Source organism: Pezoporus flaviventris, unplaced genomic scaffold, assembly GCF_033815535.1.
Source record: "Pezoporus flaviventris isolate CSIRO_AGI_PZ_B2104156 unplaced genomic scaffold, CSIRO_AGI_Pfla_v1 ptg000036l, whole genome shotgun sequence".
NCBI lineage: Eukaryota > Metazoa > Chordata > Aves > Psittaciformes > Psittacidae > Pezoporus > Pezoporus flaviventris.
In genome coordinates this window covers 4,263,806-4,283,149 of record NW_026892584.1, presented here as the reverse complement: position 1 = coordinate 4,283,149, position 19,344 = coordinate 4,263,806, and the positions used below count along the sequence as shown (strand labels likewise).

At 41.6% G+C, this 19,344-nt stretch overlaps 1 protein-coding gene across 1 annotated transcript in view; it reads left to right on the top strand.

Annotated features, from left to right (window-relative positions):
• Positions 1 to 19,344, top strand: part of MICAL2 (microtubule associated monooxygenase, calponin and LIM domain containing 2) — a 118,505-nt gene that overhangs the window by 87,001 nt on the left and 12,160 nt on the right. The window contains exons 30-34 of the mRNA XM_061464237.1: positions 44 to 141; positions 2,308 to 3,667; positions 11,897 to 11,991; positions 14,046 to 14,138; positions 16,092 to 16,185. Coding sequence (XP_061320221.1) covers positions 44 to 141; positions 2,308 to 3,667; positions 11,897 to 11,991; positions 14,046 to 14,138; positions 16,092 to 16,185 — 1,740 coding nt within the window. The remainder of the gene's footprint in view (positions 1 to 43; positions 142 to 2,307; positions 3,668 to 11,896; positions 11,992 to 14,045; positions 14,139 to 16,091; positions 16,186 to 19,344) is intronic.

The following is a 19,344-nucleotide window of genomic DNA, read 5'->3' as shown; positions in this document are numbered from 1 at the left end:
AAACCAGTATCAATGTGATGGAAAAAATGTGTGTCTTTGGCAGGCTTCCCATTACTGTGCAGCAAGAAACCTGGGCCACATGGGAAGGACAGCTCAGCCAGCTGTCAAAATGGTCCTGGAGAGAATCCCTCCCAAACACAGGTACAAAGGAGAATTGCGTAGAGCAAAACACATGTAGCTGCTGTTGGGTATCTCTGCTCTCAGCAGGCTGTCTGAGCATCCTCTGCTCTTTCAAATGGTTTTGATCCTCACACTAACCACTGAAGTTGGAGTTATGCCTGTGCTGCACAGAGGGAAGAGACTTTGATGCTCTGATGGATTAGCCATTCCCAAATCATGCACTGAAGTCACATTTTGCTGTGGGACTCAGACCTTGATCGCACTGGGAGTTAGTCACTAATCTGTTGCATCAGTCAACATATAGGCACCACCAGCCTGCCCTGGGATTTCCTTTGTGCCACAGTTTCTGCCCAAAGGAGAGGAAATCCCCCAAACCTCTGTTCCCTGGTGCTCCCAAGCTGCCTGTTGGTCTGTGTGCTCGTAGGGTTGGATGGAAATGTGGCATGCTGGCAACGTGGTGGGGTGCAAGGGTATCACTTGGTTGCTGTATATCACTGGGAAAAAGACAAGTGCCATCACCAGCCTTAGGGAGTAAATACAGGAGTCAAGCTAAGGGCTCGCATAATGACAACTGTAGGAAACCTGGTATAAGAGTCTGGGGTATTTCAGGCTGTTACAGCCCCTAGAAGTAGGTGTTCCTGTGTCTGATGTTTATTCTTTGTGTCTGGTGGGCAACAGCCTTTCTTAATTTGCAGCATGCCCTTGGCTCCACACCTCCCACAGCTCAAGAACATCCTCAGCTTCCTTCAGGACCTAGGTTTTCCATTGCATTTTCTGAGGTTTTAAATTTATGGGGTGTTTTAGGCTCGAGGTATGGTGGGGCTGCTCTTTGTGCAGTGCTGCAGCAGGAGTCGTGACCTGCTGCATCCCAGGCAAAGGGCAGCACGTCCCCTGGACTTGGAGCTGGGTGGAGTGGGAACCAGCTAATGTCCTCCTCGTCCTAGCCAGTTGTCCTCACCCTTGGGTTAAACATGATTAAAATTGCTTGACCTCAGGGTCTGCATTAGAAAATAATAAAGTCTCCCACGTCCATGGTGGTATTTGAAATGCGGTCCAGGACAATAGGGCCAGGAAGGGACTGTCCCATGGGAACAGAGCTGCACAATGCTGCTTCACCACGCTGCGCACGAGGAGAGGTGACTCTGCAGCTCCCACTCCAGAAGCAGTGCTTAGCAGCCTTAATCCTCTCTCTCTTTAGAATAGAAATAAGAGGGTGCTCATTTATTTATTAGTGTTTCGCATGTTTTTCTGTCTGAAATACTGGCCAATATTAACTTTGGTCAACAAATACAACTGTGAAACAGGGTAATCATTATTTCCTTACTTCCCATGTTTCTGGGAAACAAGAAGTCAGATGGATTAGCGGCTTCACCCATGTAGATTTGGGAATCTGGCACATAAATAGAAACAGGAATTGAATCTTTGCACCATCCATTATCACATAGCATTGAGGTTAAAACACCTCCATTTTTAGAAAGACAGAAACCCCCAACCCTCTAGTTTTGATGTGCTGGCTAGATAATGTGGTCATTTCTCCTTGTTACTATCTCCAGCAGAAGATTTCAATGGCTAGGGTAATGAATTAAAACTTTAATTAAAGGAAAAGTAGTCATAAGAGAGAACTAATTGAATTGTTTAAAATTACTGTCTTACATTTAATGATCTTTTCTGGGTCAGGGTCACTTCGTACTTATGCTATGTAAACATGCAATATTATAGAAGCAGTTGGAAAGATGGCTGATGGTCTCTTGGGCTTGCTGGAAACACTAAGGTAATGCAACTGGAATGTACACAGGAGGAAAGAGCAGATCTGTTCTTGTTTGTTTTCCTATAGATATAGGACTATTTCTTTCTGAGGAAAACACTGAAGGCACTTCGTAAAGATATGACAGGTTCTTAATGTGAATGTTATTTTTAGACTATTAATATTTCCAGTAAGATTAGATCTCCACTCCTAGGGAAATATTAGCCATTTAGGGAGAAAAACTTTTCTTACTGTATTGTCATCTAAATAAGTATATACATTATGCATATATATATTAGATATATATACATGCATATATATGAGTATATACATTAACTAGTATTATGTTAAGATTAAAATTTATGAAAATATTACATGAAATAAAAGATAAACTAAACTATCTTTTTCTATCCCTAAAATATTCTTTTTCATGCACTTCACAGTTGGCTCATAAGAAACCACCGGAAATCACAAGAAGACATTTCAAACCCTACAGCCCAGTATTTCAAAGAAAAGAAAAAGCCAGAGAGATGCATGAAGACATCCATGTCTATGTGCCCCATTGTTCTCCTTTTCAGAGCAGTACCAGAGGTTCCCCATGGACCCCTCCTGGGAATGGGACACTGGCTGATTTTTCTGAGGCTGAAGATACAGATAGTGACAATGGGACATACAAAGCCCAGGGCTGGAAGGAAGAAACCCAGAAATATACTTCTGAACCAGAAGATATTATTAGGAAGACAAAAGTGCTGTCATCTCTGGATTTGCAGGAGAAAGATGGCAAAAATACAAGGCACCCAGAAGAAAAGCTTGAGCAAGAACTAAAGGAGGCAAAAAAGAGGCCGGTGCTATGTGCTCAACAGCTGCCCTTGTCATATGATTCTAACAGGACAGACTTAGGCAGAACTAGCTCAGGGTATCAAAACAAAGGAGTGCTGTGGACTTCACAGGAGAACAATGCTGACTGGGCAAAAGTTGTGTTCAAACAGTCTGGTTGTCCTGTGCCTCTCTTATTTGCTGATGATGCTCCATCAGCTTTGCCAGTTAACACAAAAGATGCTCTGAGGAGTCCAGATGTAGTTGCCAGGGAGCTTGCAGCTGGCCCACCAAAGTCACCACTGAAGCTCATAGCCAATGCTATCAAAAGGTCCGTTTTTGAGCCTCTGACCTCATCTTCAGAGGGACCAAAGCAAGACTCAAACAGCAAAGTCAGAGTCTCCTCAGAAAAAGGTTTCTTCAGCCTCCCCAGTACTCCTGGCTATTCCCTAAGCCAAAGGAACAGTAACAATAGCTGGGGAAATAACACTCAGCCACCAGAGCTTAAAGCAGGGGAGTGGGCAGGAGAATATTTAGGAAATGGGAGCAATTTCTCAAATTCATGTAATTTTTCTGTTGTCTCTGAAGAGAGATCTCCAAGGGGTTACAACAAGGAGGTATCCTTCCCAGTTTACAGTTCTCACACCAGGTCTTCCCAGACAGCCAGTATACCTCAGAAATCAACTTGCACTAGGATGGAGGATGTTCCAGGACTCCTAGAAAAGTTTACCTTCAAAGATACTCTTCCAGGGGCTCCCATGGATGACATGTTTATCTGTAATGAAAAGTACCTCCTTCTTTCATCTCCAGAGCCCAAGAACACCCCCAAGGACAATCTGAATGACTCTGCACAGAAGAGTAGTCTTGGGTCCCTCTTTGATAGACTGAGAAGTAAAGTTCATGACAGAGAAGGGAATTCCTTTGTGTCATTTCTGCCTTTTGTGAGGGACCATTCTCCAGAAACCAGGCTCTGTTATCCTTCCACAGGTGAGGCCCCAGTTGAATTATTATTGTTATGATGATGATTTAATAGCAGCTAACATTTAAAATATCTCTGTGCGATCACGCAAACACCTATCTGTTGTATGCTATGTTTAATTTGTAGTTACTTTCTACACATGAAGACTTATTAAATCTATTTTTTTTGGTTAAGGTTTAGGACCTGCTTCTGGTTTAAAGGAGCAGAATGGATTTGCAAGCAGCACACAGCTTGCTGGCCCCAAGTTTGGTCTGCTGCTTGATGCTGTTCAAATATGTTTAGGTCAGACAAATGTGCTGGTCAAGGTGGAAGGAGTGGTTTGGCAGCGGGGTAACTGCTGCTGTGACCCTGGGTGTGTGGTGGTAGGGGGACTGCAGCAGACAAGCAGAAGGACAAGCACTGAAAACTCAAGTGCAGTGCAGAGTACATTTGCTACTCTTTCCATGAGGAGCTCAGAGGCTGAAGCAGTATGTTTGCAACAGCAAGCAGCTGTGCTTTGTGTATGTGCTTCCTCAGCAGGTGTCTCTTCAGCTCTGTCTACTGTTGTGTGACCAAACTGTAGAACTGCTTTAGGGACCCTGTGGTTTCATTAATATGCCCTTGTTCTTTTATGTGAGAGGAGATATAGCTCCTTACTGACCTACTCTGGCCTACTTGTGAGTCTGGGCAGCGATTAAAAGGCATCAATTTTCATGTTTGCTTGGAAGAACAAGGTTAGTACTAAAATTGCAGTCCAAGCTCAGAAATATTGATGTCAGAGACAAAGAAGAGTCCAAGTAATCTGAGCATAGGCTCAAAAAGAATTAAGTGCAGTACAGTTTCAGGTCTGAAATATAAGGTATGAGAGCCTTACCACTGTGATCCATCTTTCCACTACTCCATTGGAGAAAGTCAGTTATTTAACTATAACCTATTGAATTTTGACTTACCTGTTTGTTTCTTACTTTATTAAATTACAACCCAAACTGTAACCCCAAAATTGCTGCTGTATTGCAGCATTAAAATAACAATCTGTATATAAAATGTGAAGTCACTGAAGTTCCCAGTAAGCAGCCAGAGCCTTTTTGCATCTTTTTTGCTTCAGAACTACTGCATACTGAAAGAGACTTGATAATTAATATTGATTAAATATCATTGAAATTGATACAATAACTCCTGTTCTTATTCCTGAATGTTTGGATTGGATTCTTGGGGGCATCCTTTACCTAACAACTCACAAAACTAGGCATCCCCATTGTGCCAGAGTATGCTAAGGACTGCACTGAACCCACAGAGAGTTGCTGGTGTTCTCACTAGTCATGCTGTGGTCTTAAATGGGGAGCTTTTTCTGAGTCTATGAGTAGTCATTATCTATCAACTAAGTCAAGCTGACTTGCTTTTAACAAAATGTATTACAATAATTGGTATGTGGTGTTCCTATGAAAATGGGAAAAGCTCTTGTTAGGTTTGAATATTGCTTTGCTTTATTTATGTTTTAAATATTTTGGAAAACATGCTGGTTTAATATGTGTTGCTTTCCTCTGCTGTGCAAGCCAAAACAGGAATGATTAAATTATTATAATTATTGAATATAAGCATTGCAAAGTCTGTTCAGAGGAAAAAATGCAGCTTTGATCTAGCCATTTGTCCAGGAATCTGTCATCCTCAGTGTTTCAACATTGAACCTCCCTGAACTTTTTCAAACCTTAATATTTGAGTAAATTAAACTCATAAAAGAGCCAAGTCCTGCTTGACTCTCTCAAATGGCATTTCTGTCTCCTACTGGCACTTGTCTGAGGCTCAGGCTTGGCAAACTTCATGAAGTGATGGTGAGCTTTAGCCCACATTACGTCATTATTTTTCTCTCTTGAAATTTACCATGAATCTCAGAAAATTTCTTTTCTTTAAAGAGAAAAAAATACTCCCAGCATCTGGCAGAAACCAGTTTAATGAGGCTCTTTCTCATACTCCTCCTGGCTCTTTCCAGTAGGGCTTTTCTATCCTATTTGAGGCCAGGCTCATTCTGTGCAAGTATGGTGGGTCTCACATTACACTGGTGTTTTCTCCCTCAATAGGCTGCTGGCTTGTGGAGCCAAAGAATGAGCTGGGTGATTAAAGTGCAGGGCTTGAGATGAGACTGGCTGAGCTCACTGGGGAGTAACCAAATGCTTAGAAACCACTTCCAATTTAAAAAGCTCCTGAATTGAAAAATGCTTGGAGGCTGGGTGAGTGTCACAGGAGGAATCATGTATGACTCCCTGGTGTCTATAGTGTTCCTTTAGACATCCGCTGCTGGGCAGCCTGGAAGGACCATCAGTCTCGCTCTACCCATCTACTTCTGTTATGTTGCTCATCTTTTCTTACACCTTATCTTAGTTATGTTACCTGCAAATACACATCACAATGTCTATCCTGTGCTTATGACTTCTGCATTACAGACCCAGGTGTCTGTTCAAACTAAAACTGTATTCTGTCCTTCTGTCACTTCCTGCCAAGTGTCCAGCCACCAGGACAGCATGAGGGTCAGCATGAGGAAGCAGAGATCTTAATTGCTCAGAAGCAGATTACCTGTAGCTCAAACTTATGCCTGCATTACACCTTCCATATGGGTCTTTCCAGCTTCTGATATCCAGACCTGGTCTAAAAGCTTTCAGGCTAACACTTCGTAAGAGCCATTCCTCAGAGCCACTTGGCAATTTTGGACTGTGTAGAGGTCCGGCTGCACAGGCTACCTGTGCGGGACATAGACAAATCTTACTGAAGTAATGGGGGTTCATGTGCTGTTTTCAGTGAAAGAATGAGTTTTTTAAAAAGTAAAACCCTGTCCAAGTTTGCCAGTAGAATATACAAACGTCTCCAAATGACCACACTGGAGTTTCCAGGTGCAATGCCGGACTTCTGATTTACTGCACAAACATCTTTGAGGCTTTTATCTGTTGACTCATCCTTTGTGTTCCAACCTGTGGTTGAAAAAACCCAGACTTGATCCATAAAATTGATCAATCAGGTTGTTAACTGTTTTCTCGTACTTTTGACTGTCAGACTTTCAGAGGACCAGACCATGAAGGTGGTTGGTTACTGGTAGATGTTTGTGACTCCAGGGTTGCTTCTTTGTAGTAGTGGAGATGGGAGGAATATTTCTGTCCCTGACTGAGCAGGGATCATGTGGAAACATGCATTCCGAGAACTGTCCCTTAGCTGGGAGTTGTTATAACTCAGTTTGTGGCTGTGTGTTGTTTACATGGCTCACTTCATTTAGCAGGACAACCAGTTCTGCCGATCAGAAAATTAGATGTGTTATGAACTCACTTTGCTGGTTTTGTGCACTTCCAGATTGAAAAGGCATTTCTTGCAAGTATTTCAGGTTCACACATGGTTCCTATTACTGCATCTTTGAATCACTGAAATTCTGTGTGTTGGTAATGTTATTGGCAGCTAGGACACTGTTATCTTGGTGATTTTGTGTTTTAGAAGAGGACTGAGGCACTACAGGATTAAATTTCAGGCCTAAGACCATATGAGAAATCTATGGAGAAGCAGAGATGTGAAGCCCACTCTTGATTTCTACTGGCCTTTTCATCTCCTGCCTCATGCCAATTCCTGTCTGGTTTGGGACACCAGTGCCCAAGAGATGTGTGTGGCTTTGCCTCTCTTTTGTAAAACACTGAAGTACTTAAAGTGGTCATGATTAACACCAATAACTTTACAAAAATATGGAATCTTGGACAGTTACACAGGAAGCCAACAGATTAAAATAACACAATGCTATCAAAACAGTTCCTGCTCCAAGACTTTCTACGTATTTAGATTGCAGTTACTACCATGACACAGAAACACCCCACGAAAGGGAGGTGAGCTGTGACATGCAGAATGACAGAAGTGGTGGTTTTCCCCATTAATCTCTAGGGCAGTCAGCAGTGCTTGCCCATCTAATAGAAGGTATCACCCTCGTAACATCTTCATATGACAGGTCCCTCTTTGTTCAGAGGACCTTAAGTATGTTAGGAAAACCAGTACCTTAGATTTATATGGGGGAGGTGTTTCAAAAGCACTGGACTTAGGTCCAGTAGATCACTCTGAATGCAGTTAGGGTTTTGCTGCTGGTGGCATTCAGTGGCAGTGCACTTTAAGTGGAAGCAAAGTGTCTTTGAGACACACCCTTGGATTACCAAGCTCTAACGAACTGGCATAGGACCAGATTTTAATTTTATGGATGTAATTTTTCTTATCTCTTGTGACATACACAAGGGAAGATACCAAGTCCTAATATCAAGAACTGGAGGTTTCCTCCAACTTTGTAGTGTATTCCGTGACACTGTCAGATTGAATAACAATTAATAATAATATTAAATAATCTGCAGTTTCCTGTGATTTAACAGTTGTAAATCAGATATGCTGGAAAGGTGTCTTGACCAAACTCCTAGTAGCTACTGTGAGGTAGAAATCAAGAACAGAGATATTTATTCCTTTCCTCCTTCTAATTAAGAACTAAAACTATGGCTGACCATTCCTAGTGATCCAAAGTCATGTTAGCTGGGGAGGTAAAGCTCCCCAGTTAATTTGGAAGTTGTGAGATGCTAGAGTACTTAAGAAATAAAGTAATTAAGTAATAAATAACTCCCTAGAAGGAATAAGATGGCCAGAAAGAGAAAGCCCAAATCTAGAAGAATTGAATTAAGATTTGGAAAAAAACATATTATTTTTGAGATTTTTTTTTGTAGCTATCAGGCTTTAAGGCTTGACATACTTGGAGTGGACAAATTCTTATTATTATCTAACTTTACTATTACAATTCTAAGTTTCAAATCTAAATGAGCCCGTAAGTGTAAAAGTCCATAAACTGAGCATCTTTATATGTGAACTCCTTGTCCATATCCTCACAGCTGGCAGCTAAATTCTGCTTATTCCAGCCCTTAGGAGGTGGGAAAGTTTAATGCTCAGTCATCTAGAATAGAACATATAGATGCTGTGATAAGGAAGAGTGGTTTGGGTTTTTTGGTTGGATTTTTTTTTTTTTTTGTTAATTTGGTTGGAAATAGCCAAAGAAAAATAGTTGAGCAGACCAGTCGGTGGGTGCCCTTTTAATGTTGAAAGAAATGCATTGTCCCACTCTTTCTGTACCCCTACAATATGGCAAGACCACATATCTGGGAGCCAAAGCCTGTGGGGAGTGAAGGTGATAAGATTTGCATGAAAAAGAGTTTGGGAATGAGCTCTGAGGCCTTGGCGCTTGACAAGCCCTGGGGCGATGAGTTGAAACATTGAAGGGCAGGGAAGGTAAACAAGCAAGCCTCGGGAGGATGGGTCAGGATGTAGCTGTGGCGGGAATCTCAGCTGTAGGCCAGAGGATGTGGGGGTTGTGAGAGGGCCTGCAACACTGTGATTGGACTATTTACCTGGAGAGTTTTACAGGGACCAATGAGATTGAATGTCTCATGTATGTGCAGGTTGGGAAAGTACCTAACAAGGGGATAAAAAGGGCTTGGTGGTAATAAACGAGGGTTTGAGTCTCCGCATCAACTTCAGTCTGTGTCATGAAATGCCGCAAACACCCTGTATTCTCATCCCAATTCTGTCACTATTTGTGTGTTTCCAGACACCTTCTTTTTCCTGTGACTTCGATTTTCCACATTAAATTAGTAGAGAACATCAGTGCCATGAAATATATGGGGTTCAAACTTAAATAGGGGAAGTTTAGATTGGATATAAGGAGGAAGTTCTTTCCTGTTAGGGTGGTGAGGCACTGGAATGGGTTGCCCAGGGAGGTTGTGAATGCTCCATCCCTGGCAGTGTTCAAGGCCAGGTTGGCCAGAGCCTTGGGTGATATGGTTTAGTCTGAGGTGTCCCTGCCCACGGCAGGGGGGTTAGAACTAGATGATCTTAAGGTCCTTTCCAGCCCTAACGATTCTATGATTCTATATATGCAATAAATGTGACAGAGACTGTAACTGTCAATGTGTGCAGGTAGGTTCCTCAGATGCCTCATCACTGAGCAGATTCATGTGGTCCTCCATCAATCCTGTAGGATGCTCAGGTGGAGACAATGAAGGAGATTGCTGATCTCAGTTAGGTGGCTACTGTCTTACAGGTCTTTGGGTACTGTGTCGCTTTAAAGGCTGAGCTGCTTTGGAGCAATCAAAATGGCTCTTCTCTGCAAAGCAAGGTGCAAATACCTGGCTGTCCATAGTAGACTGTCACAGGGAGGACTGTGGATGTTATGAAAGTATTCTGTGTGCAGACATGGGCTTCCTGTGCTCATGAGGTTGTTCTTGGAAGTCCCTGGGGAAGCCATTGACTGTGTCTAAAAGGTGAGGAGCTCCCGAGTCCCAGCCCTGAGGAGGAGGCGGGTGCCCTTGTGTTACAGCATGCTGGTTTTCCTGGAGACCTTGTAACGCTTTTTGAATTATTGGTACCACTCAAAAGGGAAGACATAGGCAAGCAGTCACTTATTCTCACAGCTGAGAGAAGAAAGGGAGTGTGTAGTTGCCATGCTGGGCTGTAAATTTTGCCCTTTGCATGTTAGGGAATTTGATTTCCCCATGGGCATGACTGAAGGGTAGTTACTGCAATCTTTTAGTTGCACAGGGAAAAGCAAGGTATGTAACTTTACTACCCAGAAGAAGTAGTGGCTGATACTCCCCATGTCTTCCTCCATCTCATGCATTGGGAAGGGCTTTATGCCTGACTGTCATTGCTGGGGGCAGAGACGGGGCGAGGCTGGATTTGCACTCTGGTCTGCAGAGCATGGGGCAGTGTGTGGCACTGGTGTGACCTCAGCAATCCTGAGCCATCGGAGAGTCCCTGGCAGGTCAGCAAGCAGGACAGTGTCCCTGCCTCCAAGTGGCAGCCTTGGGCAATCCTGGAGCAGGGGAATTGCCTGGGAGTTGGAGACCCACCTGGAGAGCTATTGCACCTTCTTGCTTTCAACTGCAGGTGTCTCCTGCCCAAGGACTTGTCCTGCAAAAAGGATGGCAGGACCCAAACCTGCTCTACTGGACCTTCTGAGGTTGCAGCTTCATTTAGCAAAAGGACTGGGTTCTTCCAATGTTGAGATTGCACAGAAAAATCAGAATCTCTGCCTCAAATTACTTGGATCTGCTTGTATTGCTTTACTGTCTGGGATGAATCTGTTTCATGGATCCTGATTTTAAATTAGGGCTTGAGATGGAATTCCTACTTCAGGACTGGGATCCAGGACAAAGCAGAGAAGAAACATTTACACTAGGAGAATGGGAAGTGATTTTAATCTGGATACAACTTGCACACAGGCAGCCAGTTACCTGGAAGATACAAAGGAAAATGGCACTGTTAGCTTTAAATAATGTACATTTCCAAGATGTTGCCCAGCTGTTAATCATTAACCCCGTAGCAGGTTGAAGTGTAGGGACAGATGTTCCAAAAATGGTTTTATTTTCTGAAATAAAGAGAATGAAGCTATGAATTAGACAAATTAAGAATAAATTCAAATATTTACACCCAGTTGAAACAAGATGCTGGAAAAACAGGCATGGTAAAATTGCTGCAATTAAATGTAATTTAATTTATAAATCTGAAAGCATGCTTCCTCCAGCGGCAGCCTTGGAGATTTCCTTATGGAGTGCATTGTTGTGATGTATGGATTTTCCTGACTTATTATGGCATTTTAATCAACAGTTCAATGATGTGATAATATTCCTAAAGCAGAAAAATAAGTGACATTTGTTTAGACATAATTAATGAAATATTTATGTTGCATGCGGCTGTGTGATAAAGCCTTGTTCTCTTAGTCCATTTGCTTCTGATTACATTTGTGATTTTTTTATATGACCAGACATTCTGACGCCAACTATTTTACACTGAGCAGATGTCATGTAGTAAAAATGGGTGCCAGATGCTACAAGCCACATAAGGGTAATTTGTTTAAGAGCTGGTTCAGACTTTTTGCATTCAATTACACTGTATAGTGAGCCTTATACAATCATTTGGGTAATATGGCTAACTTCAGATATACATTTTAATGAATGCTGAGTGCATTCAGAGCAGCGTGCTGCACGCAGGGTGCTCAAGGAATTAATTTATTTGCACGTAATACCTGAAAAAATCAAATATATCCAGATAGAGTTTTTGAAAGGCATCAAGAATCTAATTAATGCCATCAGCCAAATTTCCACATTGCTCTAGGTGCTGCTGATTAGAACTCGGGGCAGGTGCAAAGTGTCTATATAAGTTAGAGAACAGTATTTTTTTGCTTCACTAACTATTTTGTTCCTGCATTTTAGGATGTGAACACCTAACTGTTAGAAAACAAGCTACTGAGTATTCCACTTCTTCCTCTGATGATGAATTTGAATGCAAGCCTTCATTAACACACAAGGTAATCTTGACTTGGAAACAGAAAGATATTTCCTCAGTTGGACTGTAGCTAAGATTCGTCATATGATTTTGATCTAAAACACACAGCAATTTCTCAAAGTGGGGTTTGGAATATTTTATCAGTGGAGGTTATGTGCAATGGAGAAAAAACACATTAAAACTCTTTAAGGAACATGAACATTAAAATTCCTTTTTCCTCTTTGAATCTTTAATTCCCCCAGGTTGCACCAGTGTTGACAGAGGAGGTCTTAATTTGACAGACAGAGATGTTTCACTGAATCCACTTTGAGGCTGCACTCTTAAATGGCCTTAATGCATAGCCCAACAACCAAACTATTGAAAAAAATAAAGCAAACAGATGCAGATTTCCTATGGGAAAATACAACTTCATTTGAGAAGCGCTGCAGGCAGGTTGTTTGGAAACCTCTGTTTATCCTAATCAGTGGCACTGCATGAGCCACCAAGTTGCACCCAGAGCCTACACGCTGAAAGGGCTGGCTGCACAGCGGGGTCTCTGAGCCCTAATCTGTTTCCTGTGGCTAGGATGAGGTTAAAGCACCAATGAACTCTTGATGCCTAGCTCTGATGTGAAGAAACAGAGCTTTTATTGCCTGAATAGCTCATCAGAAATGTGTTTACCTCTTTCCTGTGGAGAATATCAGTAAGTGGAGTTAATAGTACAAAGTGGCCTTTTGATTTGTTGCCTTTGAGGTAGGATGGAAACAGGGAAAGCAAAGCAAGAGGCTGCCCACTACGCTGGAAAAACAGCCAAGCTGAAACTTAAGTGGGGCTATAAATGGAAACCCAGTTGCACAGCTCCAGAAGAACAGAAGTGCCCGGAGGCAGAAGTGCAGCAGTGTGTGGTGGCACATCCCGCCAGTGGCTCTATTTCAGGGTGTGCCGAGATGTCAGAATCCATCATTCATCTTTCCCGTTACAGGAAAGGCAGTCTATAGTAAGATGATACAACGGTGAATTAAATAAAATAGAGAAAAGAAGGGAGGTATAGGAGAAAACTGGATAGGAGCAACACCAAATAGTTAAGGCAGGCACAGGAACAGGCAGGGTCAGGCAGCGGGGAAGGCAGCACTGCCAGGCAGTGCCAGAACCAGTGTGAATGAGCAGCTGTCACACATGGGCATTAGTAGTGATTCAGTTTTGATGCACGTTCTCCACTCAGCTTGTTTCTCTCAGCTACCACCTAGCACTTCTTTGCATGCCAGTTCTGCCTGCTATTTTGCCACTCTCTGTGTCTCTGGAAAAACTCAGTGGGAAAATTTTAGCAAGCAGCGTCATCACTTGATAGTTTTTTTGTCTTATCTATGGTGCTCATATATTCTGTCTCCTCCAAAATGGGAAACCCACAGCTTTAAAGCACTTCCAGATCACTTGGGTCAAGGGCAGTATGGAGCAAGCACAGGTGATTCCCTCAGGCAGCCCTGTAGCTGCCCTGCTTTCCCAGCAGCAGTGACAGGTATGCCAGGAAAAGGGAAAAAAAAACCTCTAATGCTGTAGAGAACTGGCACTGGGGAATATTTCATAGGGCTGCAGATAGTGTCCTATGATGGCTGTTTCTAATAAAGGGATGTATCCTTTTTACTGTGTTATAAGCGATCCAAAGTGAATTTTACTACTTATCAGCTACAGCAGTAGAAACAGGTTGAGTTTCCTTAAACCAGCGCTTCCTCCTCCCTGTGCCTGGCTTTTTCTCTGGTCATGGTGATGTCTGCAGAAGCAACTTTGCCATTCAGACTTTTCTTTTATTGATAGACACAGTTCACACTCACTGAGGGTTGCAATAAGAGCTTGTAATGATTTAAAGTCATGTAGGCAAATGCATGAAAATATTCCTACATGCATATTTTCATTTCAGTTAGGTTGCCCCAAGCACCCTGCAGCAGTGCACCTTATTTTGAGCAGGGGATTCAAGTTAGATGAGATCCAGAGGTCTCTCCCATGCCCTTAATGTTCTGCGATTCTGGGAGGTTTGAGGAAACCTGTAATAGCATGCTTATGCTCTGATTGCCTTTCTTTATTCCTCTCTCTCTTTTGTAGGCAAAATGGTCTATCAGAAGGAGAAGGAAGCTGGAGAGGGAGACAAAGCAATTGATTAAACAAGAGGAACTGAAGAGGCTTCACAAAGCACAGGTGAAAATGTAACTCACAGGTGTCACTATAGGAAGACAAATGGGACTAGTGAGTATGAGGGTACCCAGTATGGGGTTTGCGCTTCCTCTCACTTCTCATTATGGCCTTCTGTGTTGAAGCCCTGTCAAACTATCAGTCAGGAGCAAGAAGGTGTATGTGGCAGGGCCTTGCAGCTCTGTTTGTGACAAATCCACATGTGCCCCAGGAGACCTTCATAATTTTGTAACTGTATGAAGAACAAGAGGGAATAGTGACTGGCAATAAGAGAAGAATACACTGAAGAGGGAAGGAGATAGAAAGGGGAAGTAATATCAGTCCCTGAGAATGTAAGAAACTCCACTATTAGCCCTATGTATTACAGGAGGGTATGAAAATACAGTGATGGGTTTTGTTCTCTCTCTGCCGTAACAATGAAAGTGAATCATTTTCTCTCTTAATGATGCAAGGTCAATTTGCTATATGCAGGCCCTGCATTTTGGAAGATGCTGGATAAGCTTTGGACTCTGCTAATGTTTATTATTTTCAATTACAGTTCAAAGATTTTGCGATGCACTTGTGCACAACTTGATCTCAGACTATGTTCTCTCAGGTGTCAAAATTTTTGGGTTTATCTATTTCACTTACCATACATACATATTCATATGCATATGTGTATGTGTATATACATATATATATATACATATACACACAAAAAAAAAACCCAACCCTTAATGGCTTATGTGGCCATTAGCAATTTTTGTGTGTGTACGTACAGTAGCACAGGGCAGAGAAACCTGAACTAGATTTAATCTCATTAATTCAGGCTGTAATGGTAATCAAGATATGGTAGTGAAAAGAGCAGAAGTTGTCATTATCTTGTGTTGTATTCAGCAGGTGGGGAGTTTTGAGTGGAGCTTCCACTGGCTACTTCTTTACCAATATTAAATTAAAAAAGGGAACTACTAAATTGTTTTTCAGATATGAATCTGAAATCTCTGGTTTTGCAGACATCACTGCCTTTGTAAAATGCATTGCTGAAAAGGAGAGAATTTTTGTGTTTGAACCAGTGGATTTTAGAAAATGCTTATATCTAGCTGTTGCTATAAAATCTGTGACAGAATAAAACCCATGGGGAAGAAAACCCAGCATCTTATTTAATCTAAAGTAAGAGCAACTGTATTATTTTTCAGCTAAGAATTGTAAATTATCTCAAGCTAAAAAATAGGTACATAAACACCTTGTCTTATTTTACCCCTTTCTGGAAATAATGAAGTCCAAACTTGTTGAATTATCTTTCATATTCATCAGGCTGTTGCTGAGGGCTTGGCTTAGTATGCCGTAACACATCCTGAAATGAGAACTGCTGAGCATCTACCTTTGACGTGTTTCATGCCTATAATCCACATGGCACCTCTGAAAATCTTGTTTAAAAGGGGATGGACCAGTGAACGTAGAAGTCCTTCCTAAAGTGCCACTTCTTAGGTATTAGACTCTTTCCTTCATGTGTCAAAAGCCTGGCAATATGAAAGCAAAAGAAAGAAACAACAAAATCCCATAGACAACAAAATAGTTAGCAAAGCTTTCTAGCTGTAAACCTTCAATACTATATGACCTTTATTCAGGTAGCATCTCAGAATATATGCCTCTGAATGTGTAAGTTGTTGACTTTGACACCTCGAAAGACAGAAATGTTATGATCTCTGTTTTACAACAGGAGAGCTGGAGTTCAGAAAAAAACCTAGGTTTTTCTATTGACTACAATACCTACCCACACAAACCATAGCCATACCTGCTGGATTTCAGTACCTAGTGGGATTATTAAATTGCTTAGGCACCTAATGTACTCAATGAGTTTGCAAATCCCATGACTCCTCTGAGACCCTTTCAAGCTGTTTCTCTAACCACTGAGACTATCTTTTTGTCTCTGAATTTTTAAGCTATGCCTGTAGCTTTTATATCATTACAATTTTGCAGGCAGTCCAGCGACAGCTAGAAGAGTTGGAGGAAAGACAAAGAGCTCTGGAGATTTTTGGTGTCAAACTGGAGAGAGAACTAAGAGGAGAATCAGGTAAATGAAGCAGTGTGTGTTTGGTGGTGGGTTTTGTTTGGTCAGGGTTTTTTTTCTTTAAAATCACATTTTTCAAAGTAGAGAGGTTTTGGTGACTGTCATAGAAATACAGTTTAGTGCAAAATCTCAAATGGAGCAGTAACTAGAAGGACAAAACACTGTTTGCCTTTTTTCCAAACTCTCTTAGCTCAAGCACCTTTACGCTGAATGCTAGAAATCTACTGTTGGTTGTCACAGATTTGGAATTATTTGCCTGTTGAACCTGAATCTACATCCTCCCCAACCCCTTCTCCCCTTCCCCTTTTTTCAAAAACCTATCCTGAGCTGAATTTCATCCTCTGGAGGGAACCCATGAGGTTTCCAGGAGCTGTATCTGTTATCTCAGTTACCAAGCCAGCAGCAGCCTGTGCCTAGTAACAGTCCTTAATGACTCCTCTGGAGTGTGAGATGCCATTAATACAATTAGAGTCAGTGGCCATGCTATAGCAACGGCAGTATCGGGCACACAGACCCAAACCACACAGCTTTTCCCCCAATGCGTAGAAGATAGCGGGGACATTGTCCTGGCCCCTCCAGGTTGGAGGCAAGGTTTTGCCTCACCTGAACTGACAGTCCCAAACACCCAGGACCGTGTCATCCTCCCACCAAGCCAGCCTTGCCAGTGCTCCCCAACACACATGGAGTGAAGCTGTGGAGACCTCCCACAGAGGGACGGGACATCTGGGAGCTCCTGCCAGGCTCAAAATGGGGATGGGACTGTGAACCATGTGTGTAAAAGACTTCAGAGGGGGCTGTAGTTCTGTGCTGAAAGGACTCTGTGGAGCCTGATTGCAAATGTGTGTTTATTTACCTCTGTTTTAGAAAGCTGAATATGGTGCTTTCATGACAAGCAGTTGCACAACGCTGAAAACCTAGATATGTTTTGGCACCTGATCTTTTTGTTGTCTTAGGTGGGCAACCTAGCACAATATCTACATGCTGGCTTTTTTAAATGCCATGTTTCTTAGCAGTTGTTGCCCCTATTCTAACACTGAAGTAATCAATTCAGCAAGACAGCATTTGCCCAGCCTTTTATATTTATTAACTGATTTTCTATATTTGATAGTGCCAACCTATTTCAACTGTTATTTAAAGGCTAGCATCTTTTTCCTTAAATGAAAGAATAGCCTTTTATGAAATGGTACCCACTTTACCACCTGTGAGAAAGTCTTCAAAAAAGACTTTGAGGATTTGTTTGGATTAGCTTTTTTTTTTACTGCTGAGCTGTGTAGGGGTGGTTGGCTTTTTGGAAACCTCAAAAACCAGAGAGGGACAAGAGGCTTCTATCTCTTGGGATAGACGCCAAATACCAAGATAAATGGCCTACAGCCACCTCTTGTTTTTGGTGTTTTGACAATCGCATTTCCTAAAGAAGGCTGTCTGCCAAGAGATTGATGCTTCTCATTCTCTTCCCATCTTTAGTAATTGGATTGCCCTCATTAAGGTGAAAGTACTATTTTTTTCTCCCTGTTGATTGTGTGTAGGTGGCCAGTTACAAATAGGGCAGATACTGAAGAGTAGGATGTTACTGTGTCTCAATAACTCTTCTGGTGTGAAAGCATGAAGCTGCAAGTTTCCCAAACAAAATGTAAATGCTTTGTTGCTTGTAATAACACGCTTGTAATGATGCAGGAATTGGTGAGTTTAATATTCTCTTCAACTTTCCTAAAAATAATGTGCATTATTGTTTAATGAATGACCAGTATTTATTAGGTTAAGTTGTATTTAAGCAGGTCTGCGCTTACGCAATTCAAGTGATTTAATAGGTATTATTAAGGTAATTAGAAAACGATCACAGTTCAGCAATAATATTGAGCTGCAAAGGTTGTGAATAACCAAATTTAGAGACAGGCCTGCAAACACTAGTCTTCCGTGACATTTACGCAACTCTCCTCTAATAATTCTGTAAGCCTGGGATGAATGGCCCTTTTGTTAGGAGGAGTTATTCATTAGCTCCTCAACTGAATTAGAAGAGAACATGCGTGGGTGCAAAACAACTGCCATGAAGACTGATGAGCAAAATGAGGCTTTGATGATCTTCTAATTGTAGTGACAACAATTCATGCATTTAAAAAAAAAAACCAAAAGGAATCGTATCAGTCCTATGAATAATTTTTGAAGCCCGTTATTTGCTTTATTCTGGTTCAAAATACCAAATAATAAATCATTGATGTACTGTCGCTTTGTTTTCCACTGACATTTGTGGAGGCTTATGGAGATCTTCTGCCTACCAGAAAATACAGAAATAAAAATCTCAAAACACATTTTCCACTGAAATTAGCATAACTGATCAGTGACTAAACAAATCATGAAAAAAGAAAATCTGTGTTGAGAGAACTTCAAGAAACCTCTCCATTTTTTGGAAGGGGAACAAATATCTGCACACATTGCCGTTCGTTTTTATTTCATAAGGAGCATATTCAACGTTTCTCAGAACTTTCAAGAGAGTCAAAAGAAATCAGTTTAAACCTGTAAGAATGAAGAATATGAAGTTTAGCTGTTTCTAAAAGCGTGCAAACTGGCCAAGGCCCCTTTACTGTGTGACTGCTCTATGGAGGGACAGTGTAGCATCACTCTGAAGAACAGAAGGTTGATGTTTTGAGAACTGTGTTCAGTAAATACTCCTATGCAGCCTGTCATTCCCTAGAAGTATTGAAAACAGAAATAGCTACGATGTGATTAGAAGAGTATCTGACTTTCAAACAGTATCAAAGTTAAAGGAGACTTGGGTAAACCAGGAGGCAAGTTTTGCTTTAGCAGTGCTGTAAGAGAAAGCCAATATGGCTCACAAAACAAACTCACAAATTGTTTTCCTCTAACCTTTAAAAAGATCTGTCATACTGCATAATGCAAAATACTTCATTGGTTTGTTCCGCCCTCGGAAGGCATAAAATGCTCTATCAGACTTAAATAACTATTACCATTATAAGTAAAAACATTTGAAAAGCTCAGGAAAAAAATGTCCCTGGGGACACCTGGGGGGCATTCTATGGGATGGAGAATGAGGTAAAACAAGGGCTACTTTTACTCTGGCTTGCACTGAGGATTTTACTAAAATGAGTGGCATTTTTACAAAGTGCATTACTCTTTGCTTACCTCAGTCAACCTACATATGCAGTC